Below are 26,819 nucleotides of genomic sequence, written 5' to 3' on the forward strand. Positions count from 1 at the left end.
GCCCAGCCCCAGGCCAAGGCCAGTCGCCACAGGAATAGGCTGGGTAGTTCCCGCCATTAGCGTCGATCTCAGCCAGGCCCCGCCTGTTCCGGGAGTGGATGACTCGGATCACCTAGAGGCCCAACCCGGGACGTCCTATGCTTGGATCTCAATAGCCGATCCCCCAGGCGGTGACAGCACCTAGGCCCCGCCCCCTACGCCAAGGCCCCGCCTCTTCACTTCAGGCGTGGGTTCCAGTAGAGGCCCCCTCAGGCATCGATCACCGCCGAGCCTCGCCCCTCAGCGCTAGGCCCCGCCCCGCCCCCAGCCCCTACAGCCCAGACGTGGGTCTCCTCAGGTGCCCATCACCTCCAGGCCCCGCCCCATGGAAGCCGCAGTCCCAGGAAGGCTCCGCCCCGGCGCCCAGGTCCCGCCCTCGGTGCGCGCTGCGTTCAGCAGCGGGTGGGACGCGGCGGCTACGGCGCTGGTCTCCTTTGTGCTCGGGCGCCGACGGCCTCGCGGTCCTTCAAGTCCTCTCGCCTGTCAGCCGCGCGCTTTCTAGAGACGGACCATGTCGGCGGGAGCGGGCGCAGGCGTGGAGGCAGGCTTCTCCAGCGAGGAGCTGCTGTCGCTCCGCTTCCCGCTGCACCGCGCTTGCCGCGACGGGGACCTGGCCGCTCTTTGCTCGCTACTGCCACAAACGCCGCTCTCCCACCTGACAGCTGAGGACACCTTCTATGGCTGGACGCCGGTGCACTGGGCCGCGCACTTCGGCAAGGTGGGCGCGGGCGCTTTAAGGCGCCATTTTCCGCGTTTTTTCTCTGAGTGTTAGAGTGCACCCCGCCGTGTCTGAAAAGCGCGGCGGAAGCGGGGTCCGCGGTGAGCGACTCGGGGGAAACGGGGGGCGTGCCGGGAGTGCACTGCAGAAACTGGACTAGCGGTGCCGGCGCTCCGAGGGGTCCACAGCGCATGTGCGGCGGCCGAGCGCCTCGGGGGGCGCGGGGTGTGCTGGGAGGCGGGGCGGAAGTAGGGTCGGCCTGGCTGGAGCCGGAGGGGCTCAGGGCGCATGTGCAGCCCTTCTGAGCGCTCTGGTGGCTTGAGAAAGGCATGCTGGGCGGGAGGGAAGGCTGGCTTGCGGGCTGGTCGCCCACGCTTCGGGGAGTCGTGTAGACGTTCCCGTGTGCTGCGAGGAGGGAACGCGGCCTCGTGGGGCTGCACGTCCCTATCTCCTTAATGGAAACCTGGGCGGGAGCGCTTTTCAGAGACGACGGGACGGACACCGTCCTCGCCGCGGATAGGCGGTCCCAAGTCTGCGCCCGAGGCAACCCTTGGCGGGCGCGGGAAAACCTCTCGGCTGTCTCCCAGGACTTGGGTAGTGGCCCTCGCCGCCCAGTTTTCTTAAGGTGGCGCAGTCAGCCCCCTCCTGTCCGACCCGAGAATCCTGGATTGCATGACAGTGGGTGTGCAAACCCCATACCGCCCCACGCCGACTTAGCTCCCCGTGAGGACAAATATGCCTCCAGCCGAGTTAAAACGACAAGCCTAATGTGAGGGTATTTTCCCCCGGTTACAAAAGAAAACCGAAATCGCTTTTCTACGTCCACCGAGCCCGATTGGTAGATTCTTGGTTTTGGTGACCAGTATGGTACCAGGAGCAAGTGGTTTTGAGCTGTTTTTGACGCCTGGATGGCGGTAAGATGCAGAAGGATCCTGAAACTCGGTTCTAATGCCCCCTCCTTCCCCGCTGTGAGGAAAGCCCTGGGCGGCAGAGGCCCGATGTCTTTCCCCAGCGGTACCAGCTATTGCCTTCTTCTGTAGGTTTCCGTACCTGAAATTCGGTTCTAACGCCCCCTCCTTCCCACCGTTTTCTTTAGGATGTACCAGTGGTGCCCAGGTTACCCAGCCGTTTCTGAAGCTTGTTGCTAAAGGGCTAAATGTAATTAAAAATTTCTAATTACACCTTGCTTTTACAAGATGCCACGTTAAAAAGTACTCTCCAGAATTCCAAATCAGTTTCCTAGACGAATCCATAGCTAGCAGGCTCGAGTCCTGCGAACTCTCAAAAGTTAAAGGTTTAACTCCTTTTCACTTGCTCAGCTACTTTCCATCTTTCATTTTTATCGAGTTTGACGCCTGTTCATTTTACCACTAGTTGATACTTTGATTTTTCACTTGGGAAATTCAAGACAGTTCTCACCAGCTATTGCTTCCAGCTCCTCTTCATTGTTTTAAAAACCTGTGTGCTCTTCACTGTAAGGCTTCAACCCAGAAGTGTCTGTTGAAGTGAGCTGTCCTTTAGAAGGACAGGCTTAATTGCTGAGTGAGATAGATAAGGAGATTTGGAGCACTGTTCTTAGATCTCTCTTGAACAAGAGAATTGCTTGTAACCAGGCACAACTACACTAACTGCCTTGTGGTCAGTTAGAGAGAAACTGGCAGTCTCAGTTTGGAGAAGAGGTGAGTCAAAAGATTCCTGGGTACAAGGTTAGGTACTTGGTGTAAATGTGTTGAAAGTGATGGGCTCTTAACAAGATCAGCTAGCATGGTTTTGGGCCTGGCTATAAAGTCTTGTCTTTTCCAGTGTTCCAGTTAGTCACCTGCAGAGCTCAACTGTTCACATATTTTAAAGGCTAAGAAAGTTATATGGGAAATGGTTCTCTGGAGCATTCAGTGTTGGCTAATTTAAAGGTGGGTAGAAAAGGGTTGTGTACACTGTGGAAGCCTTTATGAAGAGATTACTATGGTTACATAGTTTTGTAACCTACCAATCACATTTTCATTGTGTAAAAGTCTTGTTAGAAATTTTAGAGTGGTGTACTCTGATCTTATTTTAACTTTTTCAGTTATAGGAAAAATAAATTATTTTTTGTGAAACTTCTATGATTTTTTTTTTAATAAGGATGAGGGAAATGTTCTTTAAATTTTTGTATGGTGTTGGGAATAAATTTATTGTCAAAAGAAAATAGGGGTAATAAAATTGCCACTTGTCACCGTGATGGAATTTAGGTTGTGTGGTACTAATTAGTGTACTGACATGCCCTGTTTTTTTGTTCTCCCTCCTGTGTTTGAAGTTGGAGTGCTTAATCCAGTTGGTGAGAGCAGGAGCCACACTGAATGTCTCTACCACCCGCTATGCCCAGACCCCGGCCCACATTGCTGCTTTTGGAGGACATCCCCAGTGCCTAGTTTGGCTGATTCAAGCTGGGGCCAACATTAACAAACCGGTAAGAATGCCCAATTGACTCTGCTTTTGTTTTTCCAGTTACAGTGACACACATGATGATTGTTTTAAACTGAAGCCTTAATTAGTTTGATGACTTTACCTGAGGCAAATGGAATTTTCCCCTTTAGTTATTTGTGGATAATAGGCTCTTTCCAGAGACTTGTGTTCAGTTTATTGAGTGCTTTTACCTATTGTATGACTCACCCAGATCTGATTCTGTGATTTGCCCAAGGTCACAGCTGATAATTGAAGGTGGTTGGCCTAGAGCCCAGATTTCCTGGATGCTGCTCACAGCTGCCTTAACTTCACAGATACCATAGAAACGCATGTAGGCTAGCAAAAGGCTAGCTTATATCCGCTTCAGGGTGAGTTTAAGTTGCCTTGGACACTAGGAGGGCATGATGACGGAGTGCAGGAAGTTTCACTGTGTCATTTACTTGGGAAGAGTAAATGACTTGAGGAATTTGTAGTTAGGATTAAATGTACACACTGGAGTGTGGTGAGTCAGTTTTAATGGTGTGTTTCGAGAATCTCTTCCCCTGAGTGAACCCCTATATGAGTGTTTTATGTTACTAACCTATGGTGGAAAAGCCAGTAGATGAATCAAAGCAGGCAGAACTTACTGTCCAGCTTGGAGGGTGGATTTCCTGCTGATGGCCAGAATGGTTAGGGTGTATTTTTCTTGTTGTTTTTGTTTTTTACCTATTTTTCCTAATAGACGTCAATGTCCTCCAATGTGCAAAGGAACTTTTGTTTCTTTCCTCTTTTTTCTCTGTCTTGAGATTCGCTCCTTGGTTATATCAGTTGTTGGGCAGCTGTGGTTCCTCCCCTGAGGGACTACCCACCTCAAGCACAAATTCACATGTCTTGGTCCCCTTTGCACTCTGCAGGGCAGTGGCGTGTCTATTTGCCTTGAATCTATACTCTTGCCTTCTGCCTCAGAGTAGACCAGGGACTGTGGTGTCGAGTCCCATGTTCTGCTTCCTTAGCAGTCTGGCTTTGGGCAAGTCACTTATTTAGACTGATTCCGTTTCTATCAATAAAACGTGGACAGTAGTTCATGAATGCCAGTAGTTAATATTTACTGTTACTGTAGAATTTAGAGGCCAGCCTGGTCTACATAGAGAGTTCCAGGTCAGCTGGAGCTACAGGGAGACAACCCTATCTCAAAAAGATCAAAAAGAAAAAAAGGAATTTAGAATTTTCTGTCTGTTAACTGTAAGATGCTAACAAAATACTTAATTTAGAGACAAATAAATTGTTCACTGCTGTTTTTCAACTAGCGTCTTAACAGTAGTTCATTATTCTCAACAGTTGTTGAGAATGAGGACTTGAGGGTGTGCCATTGTGTCCCCCACTGCCCTCTGTGGACCACCTGCACTTTGATTCCCCGAGCGAGACTTCCCAGGTCTGCCCTTGCCGCTTCCTATGTACTCAAATGCTTACCTGGCTAAACATTCCCAGGTCCTCATGGACCTAGAGTATCCAGAATCCCCTTAGCAAGTACGCATTCTGGAATTCCTCCTGAAGGGTCCTAGACTGTTAAAATTTTCTTATGGTACAGCTTTGATCTCAATCACAGAGATTACTTTGCTCTGTAATCATGGGTAGACCAAGGCCTTGGTTCATCTTGAGGTGGGCTATTTCCTTGTTTTCCCATCATTGCTTATGTGCACTTGATTTTTTTTAACCTGTTGTAGCATTTCTTCTGCTAGCCTCTGGCATGTGAGCTACTGACAGGTCCATGGTCATTTTCCCTGAGGCTCTTACGGACTTTCTTGGCCATTTGTCAGGTGAACTGAGATGACAGAAACTGCTGTCTATAGACACTGTTGCAAGCTTCCCAAAGAGGAAATGAAGCTAACTTTCCTGAGGTATATATTTTTAGTGCCCATATTGATGGGCCTTGCTAAGGATTTGCAAGTCATTGCTAATTGGTAGTAACAACGTTGGGCAGGAACAAGGAGCCCAAGGGGTAAAAATATTTACTAGAACAGTTGATTTTTTTTTTTTAATGTTTTAGTAAAGAATAAATGGATATAGCTCAATGGTAGACTTGCTTAGCATATGTGAGGGCCCTGAGTTCTATTTTCAGCAACTACAGTGGTAAATCCTCAGAATCACACCCCTGAGACGGAAAAGGGGTCCTTTTATGCCACTTAAGAAAAGTTATCTGCCAGGCATGGTCGCACATGCCTTTAATTCCAGCACTTGGGAGGCAGAAGCAGGCGGATCTCTGTGAGTTTGAGGCCAGCTAGGGAGACCCTGTCTCAAAAAGGGGAGGGAGGGTATCTGGCCATGCCTCCCTTGAGTGAAGTCCTATTTGAGTATATATAGTACAGGAGGACAGCTTGCTGTCTTGAGGCAGTAAATTTAATTTTACTTGCTTTTTATTTGTTTGTTTGTTTTGAGACAAAGTCTCCTTATAGCCCCAGTTGACCTGGAACTTGCTATGCAGACCAGGCTGGCCTCGAACTCACAGAGATCTATCTGCCTCTGCCTGGAAAGTTCTGGGACTAAAGGCATCGGCCACCAAGCCCAGCTGAGGTAGTAAATTTTATGGCGCCAATTACCCTTCCTGATAATGGCCAATTGGGTTGAGGGGCCAGGGGCCATTAGCAGTTAGGCTCTGGTAGTTTGTATAAAACAACAGAAGTCATTTGGTCAGGCTCTAAGCAATTAGGATCTGTTTGCTGGAGAGTAAGGAGCAAGGAATTCTGCTTTGTATTTTTTGGTCCTTTTATTTTTGCCTTTTTGTCTCCACAGAGTAGAAATTAATTTTTTCTTTATTTAAAACAAAGGTAGGTTGGGCATGGTAGCACATGCCTTTTTATTCTAGCTCTGAGGAGGCGGAGGCAGGTGGATCTCTGAATTCCAGGCCAGTCAGGGCTACATTTTGAGACCCTTCTCAAATAAAAAAAATCTCCCTACTGAACCTGAACTTGGCTGGCTGGCCAATAAGCTTCAAGGATCCAGGATCCAACTGTCGTGGGTTACAGACATGCATCTTTGATTGAGCCTGTTTTTTTTTTATTTTTTTTAAAACAGGGGCGCTGGGAATCCAAGCTCAGGTCCTCTTGTTTGTGTGGCAGGCACTTTACAATCTGGGCCATCTCCTTAATCTCTTTTGGTGTAGCTTTAATTTGTCTTTATGTCGAACGTGTCTGGCTCCTCCATACCTTTGGGAAGGTAGTTTGCTTTTTTAAAACATCTGAGTTCACTAGATAGTTCTTGGATAGTTCTAGTGGCCTGCTGTCATTTCTCTTAAAAAATAGAATTTTTTCCTGTTTAGAGCCTGGTGTCTTCTAACTCATTTAGAACCATTTAGGCCCTTGTTTAAATACACGGCCATACTCCCTGTTCACTCTTAACAGTTTTCTGCAAAACAATCCACCCCCCAACCTCCAGTGAGCACTGGGGAAATTTATGAATGAACTTTTCCCAGGGCCATACTCTCTGCATAGTTACTCCACTCCTGCCTTTTATCTTTATCCCTTAATTATGTAGAACATAGGTACTGTCAGCTGCAGCTTTCGGGTACCTTGAAGTGGGATCAGTTCAAGTACCAGCAAAGCTTTTCCCTCAGGAGTTCCTGGTCAACACCTCAGGTGAATGTTTCTAACAGATATTCTGCTTCTTGCTTGCTTCTATCTCTGTTTACCTTTACTGCATTTGGTTCTTACAGCCTAGGAACATTGTACTTGAGGGTTTTTTAAAACAGTGTAAATGATTTTTTTTTTTTTTAATGTGTATGAGCGTATTGCCTGCATGTATGTGAGTGCACCCGTGTCTTGCAATGCTGCAGAGGTCAGAAGAGGGCGTCAGATTCCCTGGAACTGGAGTTAAAGACAGTTCATAGCCACCATGTGGGTGCTGGGAATTGAACCTGGGTCCTCTGCAAGAGCAGTTAGTGCTCTTAACCACTGAGCCATCTCTCCAGCCCTGTAAATGATTTTTTTTAAATGACTTCGAAGTGTCTTCCCTGAATTTGCTCACCTCACTTTTGACTCTTGCCACTTTGTGCCTGTAGTATTTTTGTTAAACCACAGGTCTGTTTGGACTATAAAGCTTGCTTGTTCTGGTTTAGATTTTTCCTTCTCCTTGTCACACCCTACAATCTCAGATCATCTTGTCTAAAACATGGTACCAATTCAAAATAAATAGTTCAGGTAACTTCTTGGAGTCAGGTAAGTTTTTGGGGTCAGCACCGCAGAAGCTACAGAGGACATATGGGGAGCCTGGACTTGAAGTTAGCTTATGTTTCTTGGCCTGTTGGCTGTCTGTGAATTTGTTTTCATTGGTCATAGGATAGTTATTTTGGAATTTGGTTACAACACATTTGTGCCAAGCTCCAGTATAGGACAGTTTGCAAATCACCATTGCTGGCACTCAGGCTGTCACTATGGGAAAAGGCCCTGCCCCTTGGTTATTGACTTGTGGCTAAACATTGTGGAAAATGTGAGAGGTGTACCCTGCTACCTGGTTTTCATCTTCCCTTCACATGCAAGGTGCTTTGTTCTGCTTCAGATTTTGCTTACCACGTTACTTTATTTCACATAGGAGGAGGCTTCTGTTCCGTGTTGATTACTTGCTTCTCACTGAACAGTTTAGTTATGAATGTGTATGTTATGTTTCAGGACTGTGAGGGGGAAACTCCTATTCACAAGGCAGCCCGCTCAGGGAGCCTGGAGTGCATCAGTGCTCTGGTGGCCAACGGGGCTCGTACCGAGTAAGTATCTTCAATTATTCCTCCCACTTAGAGATGTAGTCAAAGTGTTCTGTCCAGAAGTAGCATTTAGAGCAAGCAAAAGTCCTAAAAATCTTGTTTCTATTGAGGAGGTGGTATTGAGGAAAATTGTGAGTTAGGTTGACAATTAACAGATGGAGGCTTAGTTCCCAGTGACCTCAAAGCTCTCATAAAAGTGTAGTGAGCTGGAACAGTGGCCCATTAGATTTGGACCTTGATGCCACTGATTTTGCCACTATGTAGTTGTGTCACTATGGCAAGACTTGACACTTCTCCTTGCCAGGTTTTAATTTCAAAACAAGGGGGCTTGGATTTGAGTAGAATGTCTTCTTTGCTGGCCTTTCTGGCTCAGTCTTGAAGACCATTTCTAAGTCCAGATTTTCTCAGCAATACAAGGTTACATTTAAAGCCTCTTTTGGCCTAATGATTTATAGCTCGTTATAAAACAGGACCACTTACATTAAAGACTTGAAACCTGCTTTGAGTTTTTGATACTGAGAGCATTAGTTTAGCATGTCTTTGTTTTAGTGCCATTTACATGAGCTAAAGTATCATTTGCTGGAACAATTTTAATGCTAAGAAATGTGATCTTGTATGCAAATCATTAGCTAGCTATGGCCTTGTACATTTATTTGGGTATTAATTTGTTTTAACTCTTTTTTACATTGTATAACTTTTCTTCTACAGTTCACAGCATTAACAAGATGGATGCGGTTTTTTCACTCTTAAATTGTTCAGTGTAAGCTATAGAGAGCTGTAATAATCAAAATAACTGATAGCAGATTTTAAAATGATATAACTGTTATGAGTAATTCATAAAAATTAATTAAAAACCACTTTTTTGTAAATGTGAAAATTGAGACATTGGAAAGAAGACCCACACAACTTAGTTTAACCCTTTGGTTTCCATTTCATTGTTTTGACTCTGTATTATAGTAAATTTTGAATGAAGATCCTGAATAGCAAAGCCATATAAATTAGACCATGTAGGTCTTAGTCTTGGTGTCTCAGCTTCTGTTTCATTCTTATTGGCAAGTTTTGCTTTTGTTTGGGCTTGGATCCCTTAGTTAGTGTTATAAATACAGCCTGCACTGGCCAAGCATAGTATCACATGCTTATATCCCAAGTCCTCAAGAGACTGAGACAAAAGGATCAGAACTTTAAGGCCCACCTAGATTACATAGTGAGACTGTCTCAAAAACAAAAATATAGCATGTATTAACTGCTACACTTTAAAGACCCTTCTAACTTCATATTTAGTTGGTATAAGGTAATGTAAAAACAATTTGATAATGTGAATATGTATCATAATTTTAAACCATTAAGGTGATTCTCAATTGCTTTAAGATTGTGGATACAGTTTTAGCTGTGTTTACATTAAAAACTTTATACCTTTAATTTTAATAACAGTCTTTGATTATAAAATACAGAGTCATATAAAAAATAATTGATTAAATTGCCTAATTATCATTTATGGAAATAATAGATAATTGAAGTTGATCTTTTTACCAACTTATTTTTTTAAATACTCTAATTGGTCCTGTACATTTTATTACAAAGCTGTTAGTTTTATTCATTTTAACCGGTAGCTTAATCTTTTGAGCCAGTAAATCTATCACTATGTCCTTTTTTTTTTAGTAGGTATCTTAAAATATGACTATCTTTTATTTATAATTCTGTCCTTGGTTACAGGACCCTCAAGTGTCTCTTTTCTACCAGGTGTGGCTGAGCATGGCCTCGAGAGTCAGTCTGTCCCCCATCTCAGTACAGGAGCCACCCCCTCGAGACCCTGCACTATGGTGACTGCCCTGGACTGAGCTTTCACATTTTCTTTTTCTTTCTTTTTTTTCTTTTTTTTTTTTTTTTTTTATAAATGTGTACGAGTGTTACACTTGGCTTAAGCTACCTAGCCAAAAGCAGTTCTTAACATTAGATGTCTTTCGCCTGGAGTTAGAGCACAAGTAGTCATTACGATTGCTATTGTATATGTGGTTACTGAGTTTTAACATCCAGATAGAGCATCAGTTTGCACTAATCTTAGTTGGAAAGTGCTTGTTTATAGTTTGCCCTATTTAGTCAGTTTCGACGATTTCAATCCCCCAAGAAATGGTACCAGGGTCTGTTTTGTTCCCTATAATGCTGCTTATATGGTCAGGTGTAGTTTTAGCAAATAATATGTGTCCCCCCACCAACATCAAAAGTTTAGCATTAATTTACTTACTTAAAATTATTTTTTTCCTATTTCAGAATGGATCAGATTGTTAATTCTTCATTTTATAATCCATAATATTTAGGAGATGCTAAATAATTTTTTCCTTCTGTGAATAGGTTAAAAGCTGCCTTATACTGCTGTTTTTAAATTAATGGTTTTGTTCTTAATTTCCACTCTGGTTTCTATATATCTTCTACATTAAAGTGGCCAGAGACTAAATTACTGGGGTTTTTTGGTCATCTGATAGATAATGAAGGCAGTTATCTAAGTTTCTGTGGCTAGAATGGTTTGTTACGTGACTTACTTGTTAATGTAGGTTGCAACTGTAAGATAACGCATTTCAGCTGCTGTGCATCGTATTAAATTTTCTAGCACCACACGTGAGTATGTTAATAGTTTTGTTTTCTTCTCTTAATTTAAATCTTGAGTTTTGGTGCCAAGTTGTCTTTTCATATGAGCTTCTGCTTCTGGCCTATGTGATGGTCATCAGCATTTGCCATTGTTCACACCTGAAAGTCAAAATACACAGGATCACACCTCACTTCTGTGAGCAAACTAAACATTATTGCACCTTTTAAAGAATCTCGAGCCATGTCTAAGCATGTTGAATTGTGGTTCTTGACCTTCCTTACCTTAGCTGTCCTGGCTGCTCACTTCAGTCCTGGCATTTTGATAGAAGACAGGCATGTGCCAGCATAGAAAGGACCACACTTTTTTTTCCTTTGGATGATAGAATGAGTTAACAGTGTATGGTTGGGTCTTAATACGATTTTGCAAAAAGATAAAAATTTGCTATGTTAATGATTAAAAACCTTTTTACTACTGACATTTGCTCCTAACAGCAAATTTTGTGCCTTGGATTAGCTTTACTTTGAGAATTTTGGCTACTTTATCTTCTTGAGAGAAAGAATGTTTTCCTATCAACCCAATATTGAGATAGTATTTCTTTATTCCTTTTGATCGCAATAAAGGGACTTAGCTGTGCATTAGTGAAACCCTAGGCACATCCGCTGTTCCATCTGAAATCATTCTGTATGGTTGGAAGCTAGTGCCTGATGCCAGTCTTCCTGTTCATTAGGAGAGGATTCCTTTAGAATCATGTATTTTGTGATAACCAGGTCTTCTAGATTACCTTGGAAGTAATTATTGTGAACTTAAGAGCAACCTCTCTGATCACAGCTCACTATAGAGAAGTAACTAAGTTCCATGACTCACTGTACAACAGGCTGTCTTGCCTAGTATGGGAAACAGACACAGTTGTCTATAATATTAGGAGCCTAAAATGATAATAACACTGTGCTGTAAACATGCTGCTGAGCTTCTAGAACTTCTTAGTACAGGGGAATAGGTGTATTTACTTAACCACTGACCCCTGCCTAGAGGCAAAATTATCACCAGAACAGATACTTGTGATGAATGTACTTACAGTATTGTCAGAAGTACAAAGTTGTAACTTTGATTCTGGGTACAGTATAACCCAGATTTACTGTTAGTCATTTACTTCTGATGTTTATGATTTTAATTCATTGTTCACTTACTTGTCCTTCAGAATAGTAGTCCAGTATGATGTTGCGGGTGCCTCTGAGTTCTTGTCATCCCCACGTGCTAATCCTTGCTCTTTCTGATCATGCTACTGTAGATTCTTTGCTCTTGGTACTTGGTGTTCCTTTTTTCTTTACAGAGACTGTAGGATGGAGGGATGGTTTCCTGAGACAACTAGGTCTGCCCACGAGGCAGAAGCAAGCAGTGTATGAGAGGGCTCCAGAGTTGACAAATTTATCTTACGATTTGGGTTATTTTTCTTAAAGTGTAGATTTCAGCTTTTCTTTAACTCTCGTTTTTATGTAAAAATAGTGCTTTAAAATCAGATCAACAATTTCTAAATCCCAGTTTTTTTCTCTGCTAAATCATAGTAAAACTTGCTAAATATTTCATCAAACTCCTTGAATGATGTTCTTATATTTTTATGTATGCAAACATAATTGTGGTTCAGTTGTAACATGAAGGCATCTTCAGTAATGTTGAACTTGAAATGTAAACTTGGCACCAAATTTATTCAGGAAGAAACTTTAAAAATAGTTTCTTCTTATTGTTAACTGAAGAGTACATTTATGAAAGTCTTGATAATTTTCTGTTTGGATACCAAAGGGTTAAAAATGCACTTGTATTTCTTTTACTGAAGTAATTTCAGATGTTTGCTAATGTTTTGTCTGTACAAATGGACATTTAGTAATGTTTTTTTTTCCTTTTTTTAATGATTCCATTTATTTGCTTATTTCCATCTAGGAATAGTTACTAATGTATTTGCGATACAGCATACCAAATTTTAAAGTAACCAGAATCGTGAGTTGATGGTTTTTAGTCCATACTATTAAACTTTTGTTGAAATATTGACATATTTAAATTGGCTTCATGCTAAAGTTACAAGAGGTAACTTGTAAAGACAGTGCTAGAGTGGTCGCTGGTGGTCAGGATGGTCATATGCCAGCGGCTTAGCTCTGACAGCTTCTGCACCTCATGTGTGTTTATGTATTTTTAATCCAATGTTGCCTGCAAATGTGATCTTTATGATTTAAGTTTCCTGTGTATGAACCATTGCCCGTTTTAAGTCACGCAGAAGATTCTGAATCTGTAAAAACTACACATGTCAATGTTTTACAGCTACGTAATTCGAATTGACTTGATTTTTTCAAGTAATCCTAGAAAGGGGGAGCATTCCTATAGAAACTGCTGAAACTGCCACAGGTGCTTCTCCGAAACCTTACGGTTGTGGCATTGAATGTTCAGTATCGCTTCCTTTCTGCACACAAGGCATACTGTTGAGGTATTTGTTGCGGTGATTGGTTTTAATGCTAATCTAGGAATTCAGATATAGATTCTTTAGATTTGCATGCTTTGCTTATCCTAATTTATGGTACCTATCTTTTATTTGTAAACTAACAATAGCTAAATTCAGATCAGAATTTTAACAGAAATATTTATATAAAAATTGTGGGTTTTTTTTTTTATTGTCACATGGCATTAACAAAAAACATCTCGAAGGTGCTATGACACCTTGAATTCTAAAAATTTTACTTCAGGTATTTCCTAATCTGTGATTATTACTTTAATTTAAAAAACTACTTTCATTGGAATGGCTTCTCTATTCTGGTATTGTGGCACTATAAGTGGAAAATCAAAGGGGATAGCTGGCCTTGGTATGGAGATCAGTTCTAACTTCCTGGGGAAGAACTCTTAGGTAAATAAGATAATACTCCATTCAGAATTAAGAAAATTGTGTCTGTTTTAACATTTGTAAGATTGATGCTAGTTTGATTTTGCCACTTGGGCGAAATACTTAACTTTGTACCTAGAATTACTGTCTCTTCCTATGTGCTTGTTTTCTGATTCTGAAAGACTAGCAAGAGGGCTGGGGGAGGGAGGCTCAATGATAGAGCCCTTGCCTAGCATGAGGCCCTGGGTTTGATCCCCAGCACTGCTGAGAGGGTGGGGTGTTTGAGAAAAGTGGTAATAGGTTTCTCTTGTGGATGTTAGGCCCATAGAGAGTAGGTGAGGGCTGAATATTGCTTTAAAGAACATTTTTAGTAGTATCTCCAAGTAGTTTTAAATATCTCTTCAAAAGATGTCCTTTGTCCTTATTGATAAACCTCACTGGAGTTTGGATCAGGATGGCCGGCCTGTTTAGGTTACATAACACACCCAGTGAATGTTGGTGGAGGACTGAAGGGGTTGACTTAACAAGCACGAGATCCAAAGTATAGAATGGACAGAGAAGTCAAAAGTCAGTTGTCTCATTCGTGTGTCAACCTTCCATGGAGCTTTGGAAAATAGGGTAGGGTTGGCAGAGATTATATCTTTAAACTGGGAACACAGAATAGAGGATAAAGGTTCAGTAAGCTTGGTGTATTCTATCCAGGATCACTGTCTGACCTAATAAACACCCAAGTGTCTTTCTCTAAAAATCAGTGTTTTGAGGACTAAGGGTGAATTCATTGGTAGAAAGCTTGCCTATTGTATGTGAGACCCAGGATTTGATCCCCAGCACCGCAAAAAGCCCATGTTTTGAGACTATATAATTTATTGTTTACTCTAATTTTGGTGTGGTACCCCATAAAATTTTTAGCCTGGGATGAATTTGAAAATCAACTTTAAAAGGTAGTCTGAGGACCTGGAAAGTAGCTTTCACTTTGTGCACATTGCTACTTACAGGTTTCAGTCAGTGTGAGACACTCAGGTGGAGTCATGGCAGTGGGTGGGACAGGGAATGCTTGGTCTAATATTGATATTTGTCTTAGTATGTAATGTTTTGCGATATATTTGGCAACTTTTCTTTCCTTTTTGTTTGAATATAGTGAATCCAGTAGTGCATGAAATGAATGGAAAGTCTCTCAGGAAGTCCATTAGGAAGAGCAAAGGAATGGGTTAAAGTGTCAGTCAACAGACCATTTCCCTGGCCTGTTGTATGGCCCATAGGCTAAGAATGATTTTTTTAAATTTTAGGTGCAGTTGAACAAAAGTCAAAATAATAACATATGAAATGACCTGAGATTCTGATTTCATTGTCCATGAAGGATTATTAGAACATAACCATGCTGGCTTGTGTGTAACTGCTTTCAGGCTATAAGAGTTGAGTAGTTGGGACTGAGATCTTATGGTCTGCAGTCCAGGAAAAGTACCACCTTGAATTAGATGTTCCCTTGTGATAGCTCAAGCCAGCTGCCCTATAGAGAGATTTGATATAAGTGGAGAAGTTGAGAGCCTCTCACACAAGACTTGAGTCAGGTAATGAGTGGAGGTGAGCAGGAAAGGAAGTGATGGAACATGGCTGGTGAAAGAGGAGAAGATAATGGCTGGTTTTGATGTGCCAGCATCAGATGTTAGTAGATCCTTCTGCTTGAGAATGTAAATGTTAACTATTGTGCACAGTCTGTAGTCACTACAGGCACAGGGGATACATTCTGCATTCCCACCTCTGATAATGCCATACAGGTAGTACCATTTACAAATTGAGTAAATTACCACTTCTAATTAGTTTTTCCAGTCAGTGTAGCCCAGACTCTGATGTCTTTCCAGTGCATTACCTAGAATTGTTTGATTCCCATTTGCATTTACTTTTGGCCCCTCAAAATTATGTGAGAGGCTTATTTTGACCTCTGGCTGTGCTTGCTTGCTGCATGGTCCATGAATGTGATGCACAGCACGGGTTGGCTGTTGTCCCTTTCAGCTTTTCTTCTAAAGTAAATTTAGAAAGTAGTGCCTTAAAATACCTAGAAGTCTGCTTGACTCTAAGTACAGTGATGACGCCACCGTTGATGACATTTGATGGGTGATGCAGTTATCCCCACTTCAGCCTGCATCTTCTGATAGTCTCAATGTATCACCGAGTCCCCATCTGCCTCTTTTCACTGAAAAGGCATTAAACCCCACCCCATAAAATGATTTGCTGTTTATTTTTAATTTTCTGTTTACAGTAAAGAGTGCTCTTTTGTACTTTAGATTTTTTTTAAGTGCTCTTGTCCTACAATTAAATGTTGGCTTCTTGTTTTTTTATTCTTTCATTTTGGTGAGCAAGACCTCAATTATCTATAGAAATGATCATTTTGGGGCCAGTGGGCTGAGTAAAGATGCTTGCTACCAAGGCTGACAATCTAAGTTCAATCCCTGAAACCCACGTGGGAGGACAGAACAGACGCCTCACAAGTTGTCTTCTGTCCTACACAAATGTGCCATGGCACATGTACAGCCATATGATAATAAAAGTGATCATTGTGAACAATGTTTATAGTGTCAGTCTTAATCTTTTCAAATTCTGAAGAATTTTGAAATTTTTATACAATGCTTTGTTTCTTGACAAAGTAGATATGTCTTCATCTTTACTTTGGTATCTGAAAATGAAGGCCACAAATTCATGAGAGTCATAAGCTATGTTACTGAGTGGGGCCCTTAATATTGGTGTATGTCATTTTAATGACCAGTGGGCTTTGTTTTGGACATGTGTAATTAACTCATGTTTCCTTTTAATTCATATATTAGTAAAGGTGCTGCAGTGAATGTACGTCAGAATTCACGGCCCTGAAATCTTAATGATTAACAACAATGTCAGCTTTAGTTCCTAATGATCCTGTATGTACTTTTCATTTTTAAAGAAAGTGCTAGTGATTTCTGGAATTCTTAATCTTGTCTTTTTATATCCCATTAAACTGGATTTCAGGGCTGAGGAAGATAAGTGCTGAGCCTGAGGACCTGGGTTTGGATCCCCAACACATGTAAAAAGCCAGGCTCAGTGGCCAGCAGCTATAACCCTACCACTGGCAGGGGAGTTGGGGGGAGGGAGGTGAACAGCTGTCTATCTCTAAATCAGTGAGTTCCAGGTTCAGTGAGAAACCCTGTCTTAAAAAATAAGATGGAGAGATGGTTCGGAGATGGTTCACACATACTGCTCTAGCCGAGGACCTGAGTTCAGTTCTCAGCACTCTTGTTGGGTACCTTATAGTTACCTGTAACACTCCAGCTCCAGAGGATCTGACATTCTCTCCTAGCCTTTGGCCACTTGCACTCACATGCATGTACCCACACACAGACATAGGCATATAAACACAAGCACATAAAAATAAAAACTTTAAAAGATTTTAAAAAATAATGTGTATGAGTGTTATGCCTACATGTATGTAAGTGTATCTGTATTGGGCAGTGCCCGTGAAGGTCAAAAGAAGGCCTCTGATTCTTTGGTACTGGCAGTTGTTAGCCGCCATGTGGGTGCTGGGATTCAAACCTGGGTCTTCTGCACACTAACAGCCAGTGTTCTTAACTGCTGAGCCATTTCTCCAGCTCCAAAAATAAATCTTTAAAAAAATGTAAGATGATACTTACCTGGCAGGGGAGACACCGTGATCAGGAAGGTGGTTTTCCCAGAGTGAGGCCCATCCATTGCACTTGGGATGTGCTGACCCCTGCGATTTTTCCCAAATGTGGGAAACTCAACTGCCTAATTTGTGGTAATGGGGGACTGCGTTTGTGCTTTCCCCTGCAAAAAAAAAAAAAGTAAGATGGAGAGTGATTGAGGAAGACAACTGATGTCAACCTTGTCTCCACATATGTACATATGCACACAAAAACACTATACCTCCATACACCACACACAAGCTAAACTAGACTTGAGCCTGTCTATACTACATTTCCCTAAGTTTTTAAAAGTATTTATGTTTAATGAGTGTCCAGAAATGTTACTAATTTTTCAAGCTGAAGCTTAATGCATATGATCACTAGAAATAGGAATTCAAGGCTGTGATTATCCTTGTAAGCTAAAAATCATTATTTGTCCCTGAGCCTGTACTTTTTGCACTCTGATTTTTGAAGTTTGTTTGTTTGTTGCCTTAACAGTAACCCTAACAAGCAGGCTTGGATTGGTCATCTGTGACCCAAAGTGAGGCCTTCATTTCATCACGTCTTGGTTGGGCGTGAAGGATAGCTGGCTGAATAGGTATGAAGCTCTCTTGAGTACTACTCCAATTTCAGTCTGTCAGCCTGCAGTTAACAGAATGTTTGCTTCCCTGCAGGTTTAGTTCATAAAGTATGTATGTTCTTGTCATCCAAGGGGACTTTAGCATAGAGTGGCTTTTGTTCCCTCAGTTTTCATTTCAGCGTTCTTGTGTTTATAAGTTCAGATGTTTCTTTTCCTATTTTATTCAGATCTTTCACTTAAACTCTGCTGGTACTTCTTAATTTTAATCAGAGTTCTTCCTTTTTAGTGTATCAGCCAGGTGACCTCTTAGTTCTTTTTTTGAGAGCAGGACTCCACCTGGGGTGAGCTCCTGGGCAGTACTGCAAGGCTTTTCAGAGGGATGCCACCAAACGCTGTAGAGTGCCAACTTGCAATACTCCTGCAAGTTTTCCTACGGAGGGCCAAACCTACCAAAGGAAATTCATCTTTTCTCAGATGTTGGGGCCAATGGCAGGTAACTTTGTCAGGATGTCCTTCTCAACTTCCACTTAGAATGCCACATGTCCGCATAAGATCTGGCTTGTTGCTAAGCTGGGACTTCTGTTTTTAGGAAGCCAGTTGTTATCAATGCCATGGACAATGTCAATAGATGCTTGTTTGTTATTATTTTACTCAAGCTAAAGGATGGGCTCTTAAAATAAGGTGCAGATAATAGAGAATTCAGTTTCAGGTGAAGTCTGAAGTTAGCATAAACTTAGATTCTTCAGACTAACATAAAACATGATTTTGAGAAGTTAAATAGGATAACTTTTTTTTTTAAGTTTAGTATATTGATTTTTTTTTAATTATCTCCCAAATCAAATTATGTATGAGAAGTTAGTTACAGAGCCAGGATGATTAACTGCTCCCTTAATGAAGATTTATTGTAGATTTGTTGACTATGTCACCTTCAGATAGATAGTCAGTTCAGCAGGAGCAGAGACCAGGGCCAAGTGCTGTGGAATGTAATTCAGTGTTTTTGTGTTGTGCAGCCTGAGAAATGCCAGTGGCTTGACAGCAGCAGACATTGCACAAACCCAGGGTTTCCAAGAGTGCACCCGGTTTCTCTTGAGCCTCCAGAGCCATCACGTGAGCCGTTTCTATCATAATGGCACCTTGAGTAGAGGTCATGAGAACATACTTCCCAATCACGTGAGCCTGGGAACAAATCGAAAGAGATGCTTTGAAGACTCGGAATCCTTGGGAGTAAAGAAAGCTAGAACTGGAGGTGAGACCATTTGGGGGTGAGAAAGAGCAGGGTTTTCCTGCCCTAACAAGTTTCTTTCATGGCTGAGTGTACCTTGCTGGGCTGCTGATTTTGTATCTTGAGGGTGTCAGGGGTACCGGAACCCAGTCTTCCCAACAGTGCCTGCTCTGCCTGTTGGAAGGAGAGGTTCTTAGTAAGAAGTGACCGTACCAAGTAACATTTTCAGAAATGTCCAGCCATTTTTCCTCTGACTGCAAGTCAGTAGGAAGGGGAAGTACTTATGTTTTTTGAGATGTCTTCATTGGCCACCTTTCCCAAATGTAGCTTCGGTGGGAGAAGTGCCACTGGCACCATCCTGTTGGGTGGTATGAGGCCAACTTAATTTCTTGGCTTGTGATGTGCGGTAAGTAAATAATTACAGATGTGAAGCATGCTTGCATCCAGCTGAGCAACTGTTTACAGGCAGTAGGAACAGATACAGCATGGAGATGGAGTCATGTCAGCCAAGGTTCTAGGGCAGTGTCTTCCTAGAGATCCAAAGGGACAGATTGAACACTGGCAAGAGCTTCTGGTCACTGGCCAGTGGACTCCTCAGTCTTTGGCTTCCTTCAGTCCCCAGACCTCCCCCTGGTTGTTGGGCTCCTCTGCCCCCTGGTGGTGTAACTGCCCTTGTATCTTGTTGCACTGCCAGGCCTGCCTGGGATTGATAGCTTTGATTGTATACCAGTTGTTCTAATAGTCCAGGAAAGAGATTGACTTTTTGTGGTTTGTTTCCTGACTAGTAAGTAGGGCTTCATTCCTTGATCAGGGAATTGCCCTGGGTATTGGGCTTCCTGGGCACAAAGACAATCATCCATGCTTTCCTGAGGAATTTTTGGTGTCCATTGCATTTGTCAGGTATTTTTATTTTGTGGGACAGGGTTTCACTGTGTAGTCCAGCTGACCTCAAACTCAGGATCCTCTTGCTTCAGCCTCTCCAGTGCTGAGGTTACAAGTGAGCACCCCACACCTGTGCTTCAGGTGTGTTTCTCTTTTAATCTACTTTTCAGAGGTGTGGAATTGCACAAAACCAAAAACCTCTAGTTGCCACTTCATACAAGGTCCATTGAGACATTAAGTGTGTGGGTTCTAGGCCCTGGCTGAGTGTCCCCAGCCTGAGTCTCTCTATAGAAGGATCTTGAATTTGGCTCAGCCTAGTAGAGAGGGAAGGAGTCCTGAACTCTGGCCTCAGGATGCTGAAAGCTCTCTGAGGTGGGGAGCAGCATCCCCCACACGCCTAGGGAATCAACCCCACCACCTCTCTACCTTTTAGTTTTTAAAGCTGGTCTGATTGCCACATAATGTTTCGAAGTAGGACCAGTTTGGTAGTGAAGGTGATGTCCTACCTCCTGCTAACTTGGGACTTAAGAAAGTTAAGGAAAAGCCTTGGGTGAGAAGGGCAGTTTCTAGGCTTCTAGTTTTCAAAGCCTCTGTGTATAAAAATGCTTTTGGTCTCAGACCTGTATGGGTTTTTGCTTTCCCCTAACCATGCAAATCACTGTTGTATTTCTCTCTGTCTCATGTATAATTCATTCAAAAATTGGGTTTCTCATTGTATACACTGTCATGTTGAGGGAGGTATCTGGGACTGGTATACATAATTGAAAGAACTCTTATACTTCTAAAATTAGCTCTAGTTAAAGCTATAAAGTTGAATTTTCTGTTTTGAAAGAAATGTTTTATATACCGAGTTCCTTTGTAATTTTTATAGTTAGCATTATGGGACTTTCGTGGATAATGTTGTTCTGCCTTGCTCTTACCTTCCCCCTCCCTACTGCACTCATGTCTACCCCTTTCTCAATGGTACCCTTTTCCCCCCAAGTAGTTTCTTTTGGGGGTGTGTTTATATAGTTAATTTAGATTCTGCAGTTGAGGGGGGTGGTAGTGTGTCTTTCTGCCAATTGCCTTCTCCTCTTCTACCACCAATCAGACCTCTTCCATCCCTCATAATCATAAATTCTTAGATAGATGTCATAATTTTATGCATGCATATTTAAATCTAGATTCCACGTGAGAAAAAGCATAGTATTTGTTTTTCTGTGTGTAGCTTACTTTGTTTAGCATGAAGATCTCTAGTTTCATCCATTTTCCTACAAATGACATTTCATTCATTATGACTGAATAGAAGTTGGTTGTGAACCAGGCATGGTGGTGCATGCCTTTAATCCCAGCATTCAGGAGACAGAGCTAGGCAGATCTCTGTGAGATCAAGGCCAACCTGGTCTACATAGTACGTTCCAGGGCCAGCTAGGTCTACAGGGAGACCCTGTCTCAAAAAGACACCCCCCTCCCAGAAAAAAAATTTTTTTATATATTTACATATATAATATGTGTGTTAATGAAGCAAGATATAAGTGTTTTGTAATGTCATTTTTTTGTTTCTAGTTTATGCAGCCTCTATATTCTCAAAAAAAAAAATCCTAGAATTAAAATTTTTGCCATCAAACAAGTCTGGAATACCTTAGATACTAGGAATTCATAACTTTCAGCTGAACTTGCTTAAAGAAATTTTTCCATTGTAAAAAGTAATTTCACAGTGTGAAACTTGATTAGTGATCATTGCTCTTTTTCTAATTATTTGACAGTTTTAAAGCTGTTAGTTCAAATAAAAAAGAGCAGAGACCAGGTGTGGTGGCGCACGCCTTTAATCCCAGCACTCGGGAGGCAGAGGCAGGAGGATCTCTGTGAGTTCAAGGCCAGCCTGGTCTACATAGTGAGTTCCAGGACAGCTGGGGCTACAGGGAGACCCTGTCTCAAAAAGACTTTAAAAAAAAAAAAAAAAAAAAAAAAAAAGAGCAGAAAGCACGTCTTAGATTTCTTGTGTGCACACAGAATGCTAAAGTTGTCTTTGTTTCTTGTGCAGTTCCAAGCCTGGATTGCGCCATGCCACTCGAGAATGGTGATACTGAAGATGATGCTGACAAAATGCACGTTGACAGAGAGTTTGCTGCTGTATCAGGTGGGAGTGGACAGTTTCCTGTTAGCTGCAACAGCACCCCAGTGGTTGAAGACCCCAAACAACGGGAGAGTGGTTCTGTTGGACCCAAAGAAATAGAAATATATACTGTTTCAGCAATGCAAACCCCCTGTCGTTGCAAGAATCAGTATGCATGCTATTTTTGACATAAATTCTCACAGACTTTTTTGCACTTTGTCCAGTGTCTTTTAAAATGTTATAATTTGCATATTTTTGGCACGTGTGTGAGTGCAATGATAAGTGTTACAATGAATTCTGTGGGTATGAGACGTTAAGTGCAATCTCCCTGTTGTGATTTGAAGCTTTTGCTTAATGTGCCTTGCTTATTTTTAATGAGATTTTCTGATGTGGCCTTTGGGTGACTATACCATGCTGTTGTTTATATTTTCAAGGCAATACACAGCAGGGTGGACAGCTCACTGTAAACACCAAGAGCTGGTGAACAGTGTAGCTTTGGCTTATGACCCACTCATGCCAGTGTGGGATCGGTTGTCCCACACTCTTGGTTGCTTTAGTGTCTGGCATGGTCGTGGTGGCACATGCCTTTAATCTTAGCACTTGGGAGGCAGAGGCAAGCGGATCTCTGAGTTCAAGGCCAGCCTGGTCTATATAGTTCCAGGCCAGCTGGGACTAGAGGGGTTCTCTATCTCAAAAAAATAAATACATTAAATAAATAAAAAGAGATCAGATTTTTTTTTTCCTAGCATTTAGAAGTTCTAAAAGATGTATTTATTTGGCTCCTGCCATTTTTCTACCATTCTTTAGGTGACCACAAAAGCATTATAGCCATTCTCTGCATGTTAATCTATTTTGAAATACTCGGTTGTTTGGGTTTTTTGTTGTTGTTGTTGTTGTTTTTTAAGAAAAGGGTCTCATGGTAATATCTTTGTTAAATTCTCTATTGAGAATAAAAGATTCACATATTGTGCTTTTCAAAGCCACATAAAAATATTTCTATGAACAGAACTTGTTGTTCTACACAATTGTTACAAATAGTGTTACCTTTTGCCATATAATTATCCTTGGGCAGTTTTGGTCAGGTATTACATTTAAAATACAGGTTTTCTGTCAGCGGAGGCTGTTTGATCTGACAAGTGAGAAGTAGCAAAACCTAATGCCTGCTTTTTATAACAACATTGCTCTGTGCTTTTGAATACGTAGAAGCAACTACTCTTGACTTCTTTTAATGACCAGGATATCAGAGCAAAGCTTGAGGGGGCCAGGCTTTTCTTCATCCCGGGTGTCAAGTCTCATAGGCCTCCTGGAAATTTCCAGGACTGCCTAACCAAAGAAGCAAACATTAGAAATCCATAGAGATTTGTTGCTGATTCCTTACGTAAACTAGCATCCTGTGTCCACAGCAGTTTGTGGAAACTGCTGCCTCTGTCCTGGAGAATCTGCACAGAAGTCAGGCAGAATTAACTGCTTTAGGGGTGTCTGCATTTTTAAAATTCATTCCTTGTTCTAATAGAATTCTATCCTAGTACAGTACATTTTTGAAGAGCTGTTCAAATAACACCTTCACATTTTAATGCCCCTCATTTGAGACCCTGTGCAGGGTCTAGCACCCATATTTCAAGAACCTGAAGCTCTTCTTTGAGTGTGTTAGAGGCTTCTTCCCTTGACCAAACCTGACTACCTGTATCCCATGCTTTGGATTTGGGTAGCTTCCATCATATACCTGAACAAGTTGGCGAAAAGGGAAGTAGGATGGGCCTTGGTAGGCAGGCAGCTTTGGCAGAAGAGAAGAAGGCTAAAAAGAGCCAGCCAGAGCCGGGCGTGGTAGCACATGCCTTTAATCCCAGCACCAAGAGGCAGAGGCAGGCAGATCTCTGAGTTTGAGGTCTTCATAGCACATTACAGGCCAGCTGGGGCTACAGGGAGACCCTATCTTAAAGAGACAAAAAAAGAGCCAGCCAAGAGTGGTATCTACCATGGGCTTCTGCTCTGCTCAGCTTATTAAATTCCTGGGACAAGATGAGGCTACCAAGTTGTCCTGATTTTTGAGATTAAATAGTAAAACTACTTTGGCTGGACACTAAAGAGAAAAAGAATACTGTCTGCACAGAGTATGCATTAACTATCAGACTCACCATCATATTTATGATTACCTAGGGTTATACTTTTTTTTAATTGATATTGATTTCCAAAACTTAAAGTTTTATTCCTATTTCCTTGAAATACTCATTCTCTAGTATTTATTTAAAGAGAAAACCTGTCATTTAGGGAAAAATACCTATTCTGATTAATATATTCCAGTTACTAAGTTATGATTACTGCTTAAGTTGTCAAAAGAAATTGATAATTGGGGAATATTTGGGAGATATTTTGTTTACTGAATATCCATGATCCTTCTTGGTAGCACATGGAGACTGCTGGATACAGGTGGTAGGGAAGAAAGCCCTCACGGGAAGTCAGTGTGTTAAGCATGAACCTTCCCTCCAAAAGCCACTGGAACCTGGCTCTCATATATTTAGTATCTTGTCTCACTTTTAGTAGCCCAGAGCAAATGTTATCCAAACAAAAGATAATTTTAGACCACACTCTACTGTGTCATGAATTCCTGTGAACTGCAACATTAATTCTCTGCAGAAAAATGACTGGACCCACCATGCCCAGATGTTTTGTGATGGACTTTTTTTCTGTAGAACATCTTCCTGATGGATGTCTTATGTGTGTGGATTAAACCGTCTGAGACTGAGACCTTGGCTGTCATGGCCATTCTGATGGCCAGGCTCAGTAGAGGCCCCTCTGGACTGCCCCCGACCCAAGAAGACATGAGGTGCCAGCATCTGCAGTGTTGCTGTAGTCGCCGTTTCTTGGTGCTGTACCAGTGCTCTTGATGGCATTTTGTGGAAGTCCTGGGTAGATTTGAGTGCCAGCCACTAGGATAAAGCAGTTCCTTTGAATATTTTTGTGTGTTGCTTCCCTGACTTGTAGGGACAGATGCTTTTGGAAACAGCCTCTGATGGTATGCATAGTTGGAACCTGCTTCATTTTCCTTTCCCCCTTAACTAGAAAAGTTATGCATTTCTAACTAGAGAATATTTTATGTTCAGTTCTGATAGACTCTTTCAGGAGTGTTTAGGGCCCTCCCCCAACCCCCGCCAGAATAGATATGTGATAGCTTTTCTGTATCTGTTATTCTTCACATCAGGCTGGTGTTTCAGCTTTCATTCCCCAGTACTGCTGAACACACTTCTTCCTTATCCCACTGGGCAAATACTGCTACTTGAAATACTTTAAAAGGTGTTCTTTTAACCTGCCTGTGCACATTTATTTTTCAACTTTGGAAAGGGAATGGTTTATTTAGAAGAAAGAAAATTGCAAGAGAACAAAAACTAAAATCCTTTTGTAAATGTAGAAGCAATGAACATATTGTAGTTTTTCCTTCCCCGTTGGTGACAGGTATATTTCTTAATGCAGATATGAAAAACAGTAGCTCCGTGTCGAATTCATTGACAAATGGAAGTGTCATCAATGGACATGTGGACTTCCCCTGCGTGACCCCGCTCAATGGGACGGAGAGCAGGACTGACCCATGCTTAACAGGATCTAATGGAATTAGCAATGGATTAGTTCCAGGAAGGCCATTTCCGAGTGGCCAGGGTTCTGTTTGTGTTAATGGGACTGAGGAGCCAGAAAAGACTATGGGCATTAACCCGGAGATGTGTGGGTCTCTACATTTGAATGGGAGCCCGAGTAGCTGTGTGGCCAGCAGGCCATCCTGGGTGGAGGACATGGGGGAGAACTTGCACTACGGACACTACCATGGCTTTGGGGACACTGCTGAGAGCATCCCTGAGCTGAGCAGTGTGCTCGAGCACTCCAGCTGTGTGCGGGTAGAGCAGCGCTACGATAGCGCTGTCTTGGGTACCATGCAACTGCACCACGGCTCCTGAGCTGAAGGGCCTGAGTCTGAGCTCTACTGCAGCACTGGCTTAGAGAAGTTGCACAACCTGTGCTGCTTATACTTCAGCTTTCCAAATAAGTACTTAGATCTATTCACAGAGTACAGAGTTCCAGTGAGTGCTTGCTGGTATATGCAAAGAGGTTTCTACAAGGATGGCAGTTCTTCTATAAGATGCACTTTTCTGACACCTGCGTCTTTTTTTTTTTCTTTTGTCACCAGTTATGCCATCTTTCTTTTTGTGAATCTTTTTGATCAGGATGAATTGGGGTGGTAAATGAGGTGCCTGGTGACAAGTGGGCATCATTCAGAAGCTCGCTTTTTGTCTGCTTTAGGTTTTTGTGACAACACAGCTACTTCCTATGCAAGGTACAGCCTTACGATGATTTCTTGCAGCGCTATCTGTAGACAGAAAACTCCTTTTCAGTGTCTTCAATGAAACTTGCCGTTTGGCAAGATAGTAGTTGTAGATGTTCCCAGTGGTTTAGGGTACAAACAAGCCCCCCTGTTAGATGTGTAGACCACTGCCCTGTTTCATTAGAAACAGGTTCTGCCTAGGATGAATTCAGATTTGTTGTGTTTTTACTCCACATTTCTACTTCGGCTCTAGAATTTTTAATCACAGATAATGGTTTCCTTTATATAGAAGTTGCTATTTGTAGGAACTGTCAGGTCAAAGTATTTAACTGACAACAGTGGCCTATTTTTTTTGTTGTTGTTATTACTGGTTTTTGAGGTTTTCGCTTTAAAATATATACCATTTTATATATATATACACACACACACACATATGTGTGTGTGTATCCAATCACCTGGGAGAATTTTGGATTTCTCTTAATGAAACTGCATTAAATGTAATGGTTTTATAGAAATGAGCTTTTGTTTAGATAACTAGTAGTTATACTGTGCAGCTACTGCAATGACTTCTGGTTTTTGTAATAACAATCGATGCAGATAAACTGTCAGATGAAATCAATGTTCCTAAGAGTGTACTGACACTGTTTTTAAACCATTCTTTACAAATTAAATAAAAAAACAGAGCTGA

At 41.8% G+C, this 26,819-nt stretch overlaps 1 protein-coding gene and 1 non-coding gene across 2 annotated transcripts; both read left to right on the plus strand.

Annotated features, from left to right (window-relative positions):
- The first annotated feature begins 384 nt into the window (after positions 1-384).
- Positions 385-26,819, plus strand: Ankrd10 (ankyrin repeat domain 10). Its single transcript, XM_008855176.3, has 6 exons — positions 385-757; positions 3,051-3,203; positions 7,840-7,931; positions 18,634-18,869; positions 21,751-21,846; positions 25,291-26,819. Exons 1-6 carry the CDS (start codon positions 551-553, stop codon positions 25,764-25,766), a joined length of 1,260 nt encoding a protein of 419 aa, XP_008853398.1. The 5' UTR covers positions 385-550; the 3' UTR covers positions 25,767-26,819.
- LOC115067963 lies at positions 17,024-17,188 on the plus strand. Its single transcript, XR_003847324.1, has one exon. It is a non-coding gene; the product is annotated as a U1 spliceosomal RNA (small nuclear RNA).

The sequence above is a fragment of the Nannospalax galili genome, unplaced genomic scaffold, assembly GCF_000622305.1.
Source record: "Nannospalax galili isolate Female #2095 unplaced genomic scaffold, S.galili_v1.0 scaffold267, whole genome shotgun sequence".
NCBI classification, from domain to species: domain Eukaryota; kingdom Metazoa; phylum Chordata; class Mammalia; order Rodentia; family Spalacidae; genus Nannospalax; species Nannospalax galili.

Coding starts and splice junctions, on each gene's coding strand:
- Ankrd10 (XM_008855176.3), top strand. CDS start 551: ATGTCGGCGGGAGCGGGCGCAGGCGTGGAGGCAGGCTTCTCCAGCGAG. Junction 7,932..18,633: donor GCCAACGGGGCTCGTACCGA/GTAAGTATCTTC, acceptor TGTGTTGTGCAG/CCTGAGAAATGCCAGTGGCT. Junction 18,870..21,750: donor AAAGAAAGCTAGAACTGGAG/GTGAGACCATTT, acceptor TTTCTTGTGCAG/TTCCAAGCCTGGATTGCGCC.